The sequence below is a fragment of the Capra hircus genome, chromosome 5 (assembly GCF_001704415.2).
Source record: "Capra hircus breed San Clemente chromosome 5, ASM170441v1, whole genome shotgun sequence".
Classification (NCBI taxonomy): domain Eukaryota; kingdom Metazoa; phylum Chordata; class Mammalia; order Artiodactyla; family Bovidae; genus Capra; species Capra hircus.
This window is the reverse complement of record NC_030812.1, coordinates 900,467-913,986: the sequence shown is the minus strand read 5'-3', so window position 1 is coordinate 913,986 and position 13,520 is coordinate 900,467. Positions and strand designations below refer to the sequence as shown.

The window sequence follows — 13,520 nt, the reverse complement described above, 5'->3', positions numbered from 1 at the left end:
AGAATTCAAGATGACTGCTAGCAAAAGACAGCTTGTCATTCACAGTTGCCAGGCTTCTCCCCGTCGCTCAGGGGCAAAGAATCCACCTGCAGTGTGGGAGACACAGGAGATGTGTGTTCGATCCCTGGGTCGGGAAGATCCCCTCTAGGAGGACATGGCAACCCACTCCAATCCTTCCTGGTGAATCCCATGGACAGAGGAGCCTAGCGAGCTGCAGTCCATAGCATCGCAGAGTCAGACACGATGGAAGGAACTTAGCATGCACGTTGCCAAGAGCAGGCGGACATATCGGGTCAGGACCACATGGGTGACAGAAGGAGAGGGAAGAAAGCGGGGGCTAGAGCCTTTATTGTGGTTCCCATGGGAAGAGTGAGCAGGATAAGCAGACTTGAAATCGGCTAGTTTGAATAATATCAGTCAGGCTCAAGGTGTAGCTGCGGCCCCGAGTTATCTGGTACCTGGCCCGGGGGGATTAGCGCAGGAAATATTGACCTAGAGGGTAAAATCCCTGCAAGAGCCTGATAAAGAAGGTGGTGGGGTGTGGGCTTGCGTTGCTTGGTTTGCACATGAAAGGCACACTTACAGGGGAGTTGCTGCTGCTATCACCAGGATTAGATAGCCCTTCTGTCCCTCCTGGGTATGCAAGGGCCCAAGATAACAAGCCATCATAAAATACAGAAAATGAAGGCCATGGTTGGTACATAGAGAGTCTGTTCTAATCCAGGGAGACTCCTTTCTTCTTTGTTCTAAGAGAATCAAGGGGTATATGGAGTCCAGTAGTGAGAACAGATCGAGCACGGTAATCACGAGAGATGCGTGCTGGGACAGGGCTGGGCTCAGCATGATGCGGAAGCCCCAGAGACTGGCAGGTCACGGAAAACTGGAGGAGGTGATGCTTGAATTAAATACGGGAAGACTCACAGAAGCTGTGAAGATGAAGAAGAAGAAAGGCATTCCAAGCAGAGGCAGACACATCTGAGAAGCTGGAGGTCTGAAACAGGGAAACGACAGGATGTAGTTGGATATGGCTGGAGACCAGAGGACATGGGGCTGAAGAGGGGAGGGCTGGCAACAGGCTGTCGGTGGGGGATGAGGCGCGACATGGTGATTCTGTAGGTTAAACTAAGGAGTTAAACTTTACTGTGAAAGCCACGGGAAACCACTAAAGGACTGAATGGAAGGGGGACATGAACAGACTTGCCTCCTGGACAAACTCATGGGGTGGCAGGGAGTACGTGTGTGTTGTGGGGCTCTATGCAAACCAGCAAAGGAGACTGCAACAGTTATCCACACAAAAACCAGGAGAACCTGAATTTGGGGCTAGAGGAGAAAGGGAACAGGCAGGACAAATATGAAGGCAACCTGAATTTGGTCAAATTAAAATCCCAAGTGAAATTTAAATGACAATAAAGACATGTTTACTGACCATGAACTGAAACTTGGGACATTGTTTATTCCTCAAATTAAACGTTTGTTTCTCTCTGCCATACAGATTTTTAGGTGAGAGAGAACTTTATCTGTGTCTGTAACGCAACAAAATTTTATTGGGTTAAGATTCCAGCACACACCTAGAAATGAACATATATCATGCCTAAACAACAGGATACTTGGCAACATCCAGAGAACTAATGGAGTATTTAGAATTCACCTGGGTATCTGGCGTTGGCGCAAAAACGTGAAAAAAAGAATCATTCAACTGAAGTTTCTGGGAGACCTGGGTTCTAATCCCGTCTTTACCAGCTATGTGATTTGGGGCATGCTGTTTATCTCTTATGAACATGAATTTCATCATCTGTGAAAACGAAGGTGTTGGATTAGGGCAACTTTAAGGTCCTGTGGTTTTTCCAGTAGTTGTGTATGGATGTGAGAGTTGGACTGTGAAGAGAGCTGAGCGCTGAAGAACTGATGGTTTTGAACTGTGGTGTTGGAGAAGACTCTTGAGAGTCCCTTGGACTGCAAGGAGATCCAACCAGTCCATTCTAAAGGAGATCAGTCCTGGGTGTTCTTTGGAAGGAATGATGCTAATGCTGAAACTCTAGTACTTTGGCCACCTCATGCCAAGGGTTGACTCATTGGAAAAGACTCTGATGCTGGGAGGGATTGGGGGCAGGAGAAGGGGACGACAGAGGATGAGATGGCTGGATGGCATCACTGACTCGATGGATGTGAATTTGTGTGAACTCCGGGAGTTGGTGATGGACAGGGAGGCCTGGTGTGCTGCAATTCATGGGGTCGCAAAGAGTCGGACACGACTGAGCGACTGAACTGAACTGAACTGAAGGTCTTTTTATTCTAAAGCCTATGGTTAGATATAGCTTTTGACTCCTCAAAAACCTCTGCAATCCATCCAAGTGATTTTAATTCTGTTTATTTCGGCAATTAGGGTAATACTCTAGCAATCATGATTAAATTTCAGTTTTGCCCTATGTAATGTGACCTTAGGTATACAGCTTAGTAATTCTGGTAATTTGTGGATAAAAGATTAATCCTTTTAATTCTTTACAGTAGAACTTACTCTAAATGTAGTTAGCTCAACCTCTGAATTAATTTTACCGTACTTAATATAAATCTCCCCAAATCAGCCTTTCTTTACCCTTTATACAATTAACTGTGTTCTGAGGAGTTCCTCCTGCTAAGGCAAAGGGGGCTTCAAATTACTATGTAATAGTTATTCAGGACCAGACTGTATCCATCTGACACTTCTTACTGTTACAAGACCTTGGGACAGTGGACTTTATGCTCAAGGTCAGCAGCTTCAGGGTGGAAGGTGGATCCTGTCAGTTAATCATGTTGCTAAAACTTCTGAGATCTTCAAATGAGATTGGCTTACACCCTGGGAGAATCTGGTTCAACTGGGATTTCCTTTTGTTACTCGAGCTTGAAGACTCAGTGAAAAAAAGATCTTGAACTTCCTCCTGGACTCCACTGCACAGAGCCCCAGAGAACAACAGCTGCTGGGGTGTGGGGGTTTCAGTGAGTTCAGGTCTCCCACCAAAGCAACAGCAATGTGGCTTCCTCAATTTAAAATCAAAGACCCCAATTTTGGTGCGCTTAGGGTTGATAACTTTAATCCCCAAGATTCATCTTCCTAAACTTCCCTTCATCTTGTAGATTGCAATCCTGGTGGGGAAGAGTGTCTGCATTAAGGGAGATGTGCCCTTCAGTCCTCCTCTGATACTATCTGATAGAGAGGGATGGAGAAGCATCAAGAGAAACCCGAGGGAAGGGTACCATCTGAGGCTGAATGTCTGTTTGGGGCTTGCTGTCTCTCTCTGTTCTGTCTGGGTTGCTTCTTTGAGTGGCTGATTTCCCCACTTATTCTTTCCATCTCTCTTGCTATTTTTTTCTAGGTTTTACTCTATTGGGCAGTTAACACCACTAATTATAGAGTACATCCATGGCCAAATGCAGGCAGGTCTAAGGGTCCCTTCAGGACAGGAAATCAGAGAAAATAAAGAGGGAGATTTCTTCTTTCAGTCTTTACTAGAACACTCCAAACTCATCCTGTAGAGTCATTCAACACTCACAGAGAAATAAATGCTTATGGTGAAAACCTTAATTTATACACATAACAGATGATTAAGGAGCTCCTTCCATGGAAATTTTTATTTGGTTTTTATAGCTAAATAATCTTTTATGTACGTAAAAAGTGAAAGGTTATTTTTATGCTGATAGATTTAAAGACCAATGGATTATGTAAGAGTTCCTTCAAGTAAGTGCCTCACAAGAAAATTTATAACCTAAAACCTTTAAGCGCCATGTGGTGTTTTGTGTGTCGAACCAATAAACTCATTAAAATAACATTGGGTAAACCCAAACACAACACAATGAAAGTTCTAACACAGCCCACATTAACCAACCAACTTTAAAATAATATCTTTGTTATGTGCTAAGGTTAAAAATTCAGCAAATTCTTTATATTTTTTCCACTTGAGATCATGTGTGGTTTTGTACTTTCCTGAGAAGTACACTTTTGTGGCTTTTTTGATCAAAGGAAGGTTATTTTTGCAGAGCCATCTTTTGTAGAGGTCCCTGTTCTACTTAATCAAGGTTTCAAAAAAAGAAAAAAAAGGAGCACAAGAATATTTACTAGTTTTTTTTTTTTTTAGAGAAACAAAAATTCTTAGATCCTCTTCTTAATGCGGACTTTGGAAAGGAAAGCATGCATGTAAGGTTAGTCATCATTTGGTGTGTATGTGTGTGAGAGAGAGAGACAGACAGAGAGAGGGCAGAAGAGGAGGTGGAGGAGAAAATAAAGGAATTTGGCTGCAAAATTGAGTAACAGTTTGAAACACTTGGCTTCCAGTAGTGAAAGATGAGCAACACTGGGGAAAAGGCTGGACTAACAAGGGACCACTTGAGGAAAGCTTAATCTCAGCTGGCAGGCTGATGAGCAAGGTCAGCTCAGAGCACGCGTTCTCAGCTGGAGCTGGGCTCCCATTGCCAGGACAATTGTCTTCTGCATTTCAGCTTCTGAAGTGAACTGAAGGTGCCTTCACAGGCAGCTCCTCTTCTCTCCCCTGAAAAGGGCTGGCCCTCCACTGCCATGCCATGTCAATGTGTATCATTTCCACCCATTCCACCGAGCAAGTGGCACAAAGGAAACTGTTTCTTATTGGAGTGTTGCTGTGTGTGTGTGTGTGTGTGTGTGTGTGTGTGTGTGTGTGTGTGTGTGTGTGTGTGTGTGTGTGTGTGTGTAACATGCATGTGAGATGGCTTTCTTTCTCCTTGACCATCACAGTCTCTGTTAGAAGGTGAGGTCAAACTCCTGTAGCAAAGAAGGACAAAATGAACGTGGAAAAATGTGCATATGTTAAAAACGAGACACTTGACAATTAGGGATTGCTGAATAAATTTTTACATATACATGCTTTTCCATATTCTTTTCCATTATGGTTTATTACAAGATACTGAATATAGCTCCCATGCTATTCAGTAGGATCTTGTTGCTTACCTATCTTATAGGTAGTATATAAGTAGTTTGTATCTGCTATAATTCTAAAATTGTTATTGTTCATAGAAAACTGACGTCAAGCATACTGTTTTAAGAGTTTTTAAAGACTGTATCTCAAAGTAACCTAAATTTTCTAAACATCAGTTCTTACTTGAGGAGGTGTTCTTTATGCTGAATATGCTTTATAATTAATTGGTCAACTATTGGTTTTTCATGTCGACTTTGTAATATAATAAATGATTAACACACAGGTTTATAGCAGCAAATGAACTGAAGGACTGAAGAAACTAAATGGATAGTTCAGTTCTTCTTTGTTTGAAGGAAGGGACTTTTCTCTGCCTTATCCAGATTTCTAATTTACACAGAAGTCTGTCTCACTGGCTTAATTGTTAAACCATGCAGAGCTTACATAGTGATCTTACAAGTGAGCTTACAAGTAGATAAAACCTTGAAATAATTCTCTATTCTGAACCAAATAAATGATGTCTCAATTCATCTTATCAGTTTTGAAGGTAAACACAAACTTAAATAAAATTGGCCTATTAAGAAAGTTCATGTCTCTTTTAAAAAAATTAATTTTTATTGGAATACAGTTGCTTTGCAATATTGTGTTAGCTCCTACTGCACAGCAAAGTGAATCAGCTCTATGGATATACCTCTCTCATCTCTCTCGGAATTGAGAAATAGTTTCAAAGAAGTTAGCTACTTTATTTGATGCATAGATCTGGTCACAGAAAAAAAGAGTTTCATTTTCAACTTGGAAGTTATTAGTCAGTTGATCACTCTTTATAATACTTGGGCACCACCACAATTTATCTTTGACTTGGAGACCAGAGAAATAGTTTCTGTGGATATAGGAAAAGGTAGCTACTAAACTTAACATATTGGCTCTAAGCTATATAATATTATTCTCATCTTATCAAAAACCGAAGACTACATTTCCTAGGATTCCTTGAAGAAATATTTCTCATATAAGGGCTTCATAAGTTATGTTCCTAAGAAGAAAAATGTGCTGAAATATTTCAGCACTAATTACAATTACTGTGAGGCATAACTAAACATTAGAAGGATGGTTTCCTTGTTTTCTGATAAGCTAGCCCTAAAGATAATTTCAAAGAGGCCCTAAAACATGTTGAGCCTTGGAAATAGTTTTGCAATAAGCTAACAGGCCACTCGAGACAGGTATGAGAATAGTACCTGTGTCAAAAGGTTGTTGAGGGGCATGGGATTGAGTAAAGTAGCCCCATAATGCCGGGCACTCAGAAAGAATAATATAAATGTCAGCTGTCATATTATAATAATAAAGTAATTTAGACATGTAAATTCTGGTCTGTCTGTTAAACAACTCATAGCATCATTTAAGATAAGCAGAATTTAACTATATTTCCAAGGGGGCTGAGCTGCAATTGTGGGATACCAGCAGATTTGTGTTGTTCTGTTACTTGCAGACAATTGTCATCTTTCTCTGAGCCCTTTTAGCCATTAGGATTTCAGCAGCTGGTTAAGCCAATTCTATTCAATTCAACATTATGAGTATTTACAGCTGCTGCTAAGTCACTTTAGTCGTGTCCGACTCTGTGTGACCCCGTGGGCTGCAGCCTACCAGGCTCCTCTGTCCATAGGATTTTCCAGGCAAGAGTACTGGAGTGGGGTACCATTGCCTTCTCCTCAAGTATTTACTGAACATCCCTTAATTGCCAGGTACTGGTCTGAGCAGTTGGGAAATAAAGTGAAAAATTTCCTAGCCTGGAGGAGCTCACAGTCTAGGGAGGAAGATAAACCCTGAAGGAAAGAGAGCACATCATTACCTCCTGGAGAATTAATCCATCTGATTTTAAGGAAGATGGTTTCATGGACAATTGATGGTTCTTTTGCATACGTTCAAAGTAAATTCCAGCTTCCTGACCCATACTAAACATTGAGATTTAAATATTGAATAGATAAAAACTTGAACTAATTCTCCATTCTGAATCAAATAAATAATGTGTCATCTTATCAAATAAATGACGTGTCAATTCATCTTATATATTGAGAATGAGGATATGAGAAAGGACTCCTGCTTCCAAAGCATCTTAAAAATATTTAGTTAACCCAGTGTGTGGTTAATGGATGCTAGCCAGACTTACTATGGCTATCATATCATGATTTGATACAAATTTGAATCATTACGTTGTACACCTGACACTAATATTATAGATCAATTATATCTCAATTAAAATTAAATATTTTTTAATTAAAAAATTTAACCTTCTAATTCGAACACCCTGTTAACCATCTTTTAGTATTACTACTAGATAACATTATTCCATTTTTTTGAAATCAAATGATTAACATTCTTTTACCTACTATTTTCAAATAAGATATTTCCACTGGACTCAGTGCAAAAAAAAAAAAAAAAAATCAACTTGAAGAAGTGGGAAAAAATGCCAGAGATTTCAGAAATGAACCTGCTTCCTACTATGTCATCTATGGAGAAACAAAATAATTTTGTATTAAGAAGATATTTATGAAACATTCCACCTCATAGCCTACGCAGTGTCTCCTTTTCCCATAGCTAAGGAATTCCATGGGTGAAACTGAACATATAGTTGGTATCTATGATGACTGAATAAAACTGTGGATTGCAGCTGATAGAATCTGGGAATCAAAGAGTTGTAGTAGGTTGGAATTCATGGGTAATTTAACAAACGAAATTCTAAGATACTAAAAAATAGCAATAGGACTAAATTACCAGCTTGTTATTTTTGATAAGTAATCAAATGCCAGTAATCAAATGACTCCAATGCCAGTCTGATTCATCTTTCTACTACAAAATGAGACTGTATAAAGTGAAACATTGCGACAGGAGTGAGGACGTTGAATCTCCTAGGAAGGAATTTGCCTTCTCATGAAGAATTCAGTTTATCAGAAATATCCACTTGTGGGGTGTTCACAAGGAAATGTTCTGTTTAGCATTATTCTAAATTTATATAAATAAGTGAATAAAACCAAGAGAATTACTTGACAAAATTGTTCAATGCAGTGCCCACTACTGTTTTTCATTTCTAACTTATGATATACGATTTGGTTTAATGGGAAACATACTTAAATTTATAGCTAAAACGACTCCCATGTATAAATTCAATAGAAGAAATATAAAAATGTTTTATTAAAGTAAGTAGATATTAGGTGCCAGTTTAAAACTGTAAATATTCTACAATGTCTTTTAATTTATGACAGCTAATTGTTTGCTTGGGTATTATGTCTATACCTTTGACAGTTACATACTTTGGGAATTAAAAACTATCAAACAGTTCAAAACTTGACTTTGAGAAATTACAGACTAGTTTTGTGTTTCTAAGCTTTTTCAAGCACATCCAAGTAGGAATGGTTTCATTATTAAAATATACTTTTATTTAATTACAAAGGTTAGTTTTTGATTCGTCTTCTATTAATAACTCATTTGTGATTGCCACTTTTGTTGCTGATCAGAACTCCACCTTTACTTTGAAGAAAATATTTAAAGAGAGAAAGGATTGAAGATCTGAGCGAAGATTATGCTAGTTATATGTAAAAATTCAGTATTGTCACACAAACTTTGCCATGTATGTGCTGAACATAGTCAGTAAAATTTTTTTTTGTAAATCTATACCATTAAGATTGCTTGAATTAGAAACACTATCTCAAAAAAAAAAAAATCACTCAGACTAACTCATTCAACTAGTTTCAGTAATTATCCCCCATAACAAAAACACTACTAGGAAAACCCAGACATCCTGGAGAAAAAGAAAGAATATTACAATGCAGAAAAGTCACTGATATCATTATATTTTTAATGAATTTTGCAAGTATGTTGTAGAGCACACTATAGTTTGCAACTGACCTAAATTTTAAGACTGTTGTAACAATTAAGGCTTTTGCAACCATCTCTAAAGTACAAAAATTTCCTTCATTTACAATAGTTTTCTTTGCTTGAAGGGAAGTAGAAACATATTAAACAATTTTCATGGAAGATTCTGAAAAGTTTCTTTAAATTTGAAAGTGTATATTAAATGCTTTGAATACATGTATGATACCAGGGCCGTCGCTAATTGGTTATAACCGAGGTTTTTGATTGGTTTTTATTAAAACTAGTTTTACCAATTGTGTGTAAAATTAAATTTTGTTAGGAAGTTACATATAGAAAAGTAACCAAATTGATAAAATTAAAAAAGAATTCTTTCTCCTGATAACTTTGTTTCATGTGACATGTATTTGCCTGTGGCTGAAATGTTCATGTTTTTAAGCAATTGCAGGAAAAAACTCAGTTTTCATTTAAAAATAAAATGACTGTTCAAGAAAAGTACATTTACTACATTAGGAAGTTCATTAGGATTTAGTTTTCTATTTGGATACTACACTAACTGGATGAAAGATACATCAAAGTAGTACACGAGCTTATTTCTAAGACCCTATTAGCAAAAATGTCCAATTTGATGCATTGAAACAACTTATCTATAAGATTAGATACTAGAACTACTTCATTTCTGACAGATCACTACTGGTAGGTTGAGATGTATTAAACACTGGAAACAGTTATTGTCTGTTTTTATGTCTTAATCTTGGTGTGTTCCTTATTTTCTGCTAGGTGAACATAATTAGTGGAAGAGAGAATAAGAGAGAGAGGTTAAGGCTGAAAATTTCCAGTGCTTCTACCACGCATGTTCAGTGGCCCAATTACAGATTCACTGGAGAATGCAGTTCAGTAAGAAAAGAGAGTTAATATTAATGTTTGGACTGGCTTAACGTTTAGCTTTTCTAGGGAAGAAAGATCATAAAACTGTACAAAAATAACTCTAACCTCCTATAAAGAGGTTTAGGAAACTTTCCTTACCTATGGGTTGGACTAGCCAGTTATCAGATTGTGGCAAATCTATTTGCCAAATGTGTACAGCTGCAACTTGCCATCATCAAGCTGTTTGAAGAAAATGGAATGCTTGTTCTCTTCTAGGGAGGGGAGGAAGATTAAGAGATAACATTTTGACTCAGAGAAATGGTGCTAACTTAGTACAAACAATAAGAGATAGTAGTATGGCCTCTCACTCACGTTAGTCTTTGCACACAGTAACTTTCTCATCAGAGCTTCATTACCACTGGGCCCTCCATGGAGCCGGGCTATAACTTCATGTTTCTTTTCAAGAGCAAAAAGAAGTCATCTCTTAAAATAATATAACCAGTAAAATACAAGCTTATTTATTCAGATATGAATAAATAAAGATTTCTCATTCAGGGTGTGAGTGCACAAGCGAAGGAGAAATGGTCACTTAATGCTAGGTGTAACCAAAAGAGGGCACCGTCTGCACTTCCTGTCAGCAGAGTTCCTGAGGTTGTCAAAACAAACCCCTCAAGCCCCAAACCCCTCAAGCCACTAAGCCAGAGCATCCAGGGGCCTCAGGCATTATGTCTTAGATATGGAGACCAGATTCTAAAATTGCTTATTATGGACAGTATCAGTCTGGTTATTTACTTCAGGGTTGATTTCTACATTTAGCCCTCACATTCCCTGAAAAGTTAACCATTAGATACAAGTATTTGGCATTCACTGTGACACTTTTTTTTCACAGACATGTTGGGTTTTAATAATATATAAAACACTGAGAAATTTCACTTTAGGCCAGATATAGGCTGTCATCAACAGCACAGAGAAAGCTGACAATTACCTTCCTAATGGTATCTTAACTCTGAGGGAGTATCTATAATGATAGCCAGATAGCAAACAGTGGCAGTCAGATCTGCCCAGCACACGGAAGAAGCAGTTAAATGCATTTGAGGTATGAGGGAAATGACTGGAAGTGGTATTTTATGCCAACTTTTAGTAACAGAAGCCTAATAAATGAGAGGAAAAGAAAAAGTCCTGACATTTATTTTCCGTATGCTTAAGGAGTTTTCTAACAACTGTATGGTTTACATAGAGTTTGAGGGGATTGCACACCTCCCTCGTATATAACTAGTTTCTTCAGGATGACGGGCAAGAGCAGTTCTAGGCTCTTGAATGCAACTGCCAACCACTAACAGAAATGCACCACGCAGAAGAATATGTGATTCCTGAAACACTAAACTTAGCAGTTAAATCCAGAGACTGGAGGTAAGTAGTACGGACTGCTTTGTAGTACAGAGAGCTGTTTAGGAGGAGGAAATGTGAATTCTTAAGAGAATGATCACTTAGGGGAGTGGATTTCCATTGCTGCAAAAATATCACTGCATCACGCAATAAGTGCCACTGAAGGGAAACCTTGTGGGGAAATAGATTAATTCTATAATCTTTTCAGATAAGGAAAGCAGCCAAAATAGTTTTATGGTAGGTGAGGAGGGGAACTGCCACCTACTAATACTAAAATCTAGCAGGATAATCCCTCCCTTTCAACACAAAATCAAAGCAAGCAAAAAAGAATTTTTTTTCCCTCACTCTGTCTCTAGAAAAAGAATCACTATCTAGTGCAAAGCGTTGTGCAAGCCTCTTCATGTTTCTTCCCTCCAGAAAACAACTAAACAGAGGGAAGACCGAGCTCACAAACATTCCAGTTCGCTCCTGCCAAGGTACATCAGAGAAGCCGAAACTGGGACTGCCAGGGTTTGGGGTGGGTTCACCGGCGGGCCTGGAGTTAAAGCCCAGACGTGTAGCCTTGCGGTCACGAGTGCCTCTTTCCCCGAGTGGTCCCAACCCTAGTCTCTCTGCCCGAAGGAAGCGAGCCTCAGATGGGGAGATGGACAGTTGTCGCCTCGGTTCCCAAAAATCGGGGTCCCCTTGGGTCATCTCATCCACCCAGCCACCTGTTACCCTCCAGGCCTGGATTTTCCGGAGACAAAATTAAGAAACGAGCCGCTGCCTCGTCTCCGCAACTGGGGCTTTGGAGGCTGTGATGGGGGACGGGGGTGGGGTGGGGGTGGGAGACGGGGTGGTAGGATCCCCGAGGGATGCCAGAGAGCTTCAGGTCTCCACTTGGGTGTGGGCGCCGCTGTTTACCCGCTCCGCCGCCTTAAACCCACTTCCCTTTCCTCCCCGGGAGGAGGAGATGGTTAAAGATTACAAAGTGGCGGCGGGCACTTCAAAGGGCGGCTCGGGCAGCCAAAGGTAAAGATAACGTTCTGGCAGCTCTAATCGGGGTTTGTGGTTGCCACATTTTAATCACTTCATTTAAAAAAGGGGGGTGGAAGGGGTAGAAAGAACAGAACGGAACAGAAAAAGGTTACATCACGCGACAGCGCAAAGGATGAAGAGTAAGTTCCTTTTGAGCTGGACAAGTTGCAGTTCTCCTTTGGGGAAACGTTTTCCAGCCCATCTCTTCGCGGAACGTGACAGGACAAGGAGGCGGAGGTTGGGGCAGGGACAAATTGGGCAGCCTGCCCTTGGGTTCCAGCTTCAGGGGCACAGATGTTCACATCGCAGACAAATGCCTGCAGTCGGAGGAACTCGCGCGGCGACCTGCCTAGATGTGGACCGCAAAGCTGCAGCGCACCAGCGCTTTCCCCAGGGTTGCACTTGGAGCCGCCGTTTCTCTGCAGGGCCCAGAAAGTGTCGGCGCGCTACCCCAAGACACGTGTGTTTCCCAGGGGCCCAAACACGCCTGACCAAGCCGCCCTTGGCATCCTCGTCCGCCCCCTCCACAGCACGCGGGAGCCGAAGAGCCCCAAAGACGGGTGGAGGGCCCGCCTGCCTCCCTCCCTCTGCTCGCTTCCCGAAGCAGAGCCGGGGCGCACTTACAGGTAGGAAGTGAAGACACTGAGGTTGGAGGGCAGCTCCGAAAGCCCCAGGTCTGAGCAGTCCACCCTGAGCAGCATCCTGCCGTCCGGCTCGCACTGACAGTGCGCGGGGCACCCCCGCAGCAGCGTGCCGGGCCTGGGCGAGCCGCCCCCGGCCGCCAGCTGCAGCAGGACCGGCAAGGACAGGAGAACGCCGACCGAGGAGGTGTCCATGGTGCCCGGGCAGCGGGACCTCGGCGGCGAGAGGGGAGGGTCGGCCGGGCTGCAGACCGTGGCGCGCCAGGCGCAGCTCTGCGGGCTTCTGCGGCTCCGCGGGCGCGGGCAGCGCGGGGCCGCCAAGGAGAAGCGCCCCGGGGCCCTGCCGGGTCCCTGCCGCCGCGCGGGGTCCAGGAGCGGCCCTGGCTGCGGCCGCTGCAGGGGCCGTGAGCGCTGCTGCTGCCGGCGGCCTGCTCGGTGCGGAGCAGCATCTCCGCTCGCACGCTCCTGTTTTAAAGCGCTCCAGCCCGAATCGCGCGCCCGGTGACGTCAGCGCAGCCGGGCCGCCTGGCGGCCCCCGCCCGGCCCCGCGCCCTCCTCCGACCCCCTCCCTCCCTCCCCGGCTCCGCGGCGGGAGGCGGCTGGCGGCGCGCGGTGCAGCGGAGTCCTCAGCGCTCCGGCTCTGCCTCCCCGGCGCGGATCCCGGCGCTCCGCACCTCGTGAGGGACCCGCGACCCCGTTCCCTCCCGACCCCGGCTGCCTCCATTCTCTCGGGCGTGCGCGCCGCCCGGGGCCGAGAGCCGAAAGGGACCTGCTTCAGACGGGTACAGACGGACACGCAGGGGCCGAAGGATGCTGCACGCTTCCCCAA

General features: G+C 42.6%; 1 protein-coding gene across 2 annotated transcripts in view; it reads right to left on the bottom strand.

Moving 5' to 3' along the window:
- The window catches only part of LGR5 (leucine rich repeat containing G protein-coupled receptor 5), a 128,602-nt gene extending 115,486 nt beyond the window's left edge, over nucleotides 1–13,116 (bottom strand). The window contains exon 1 of one of the 2 annotated variants that reach the window (XM_005679712.3): nucleotides 12,675–13,116. In XM_005679712.3, the coding sequence (XP_005679769.1) occupies nucleotides 12,675–12,886 (212 nt within the window). In that variant the 5' untranslated portion in view covers nucleotides 12,887–13,116. The remainder of the gene's footprint in view (nucleotides 1–12,674) is intronic. The other variant, XM_013963635.2, reaches the window with a different exon arrangement.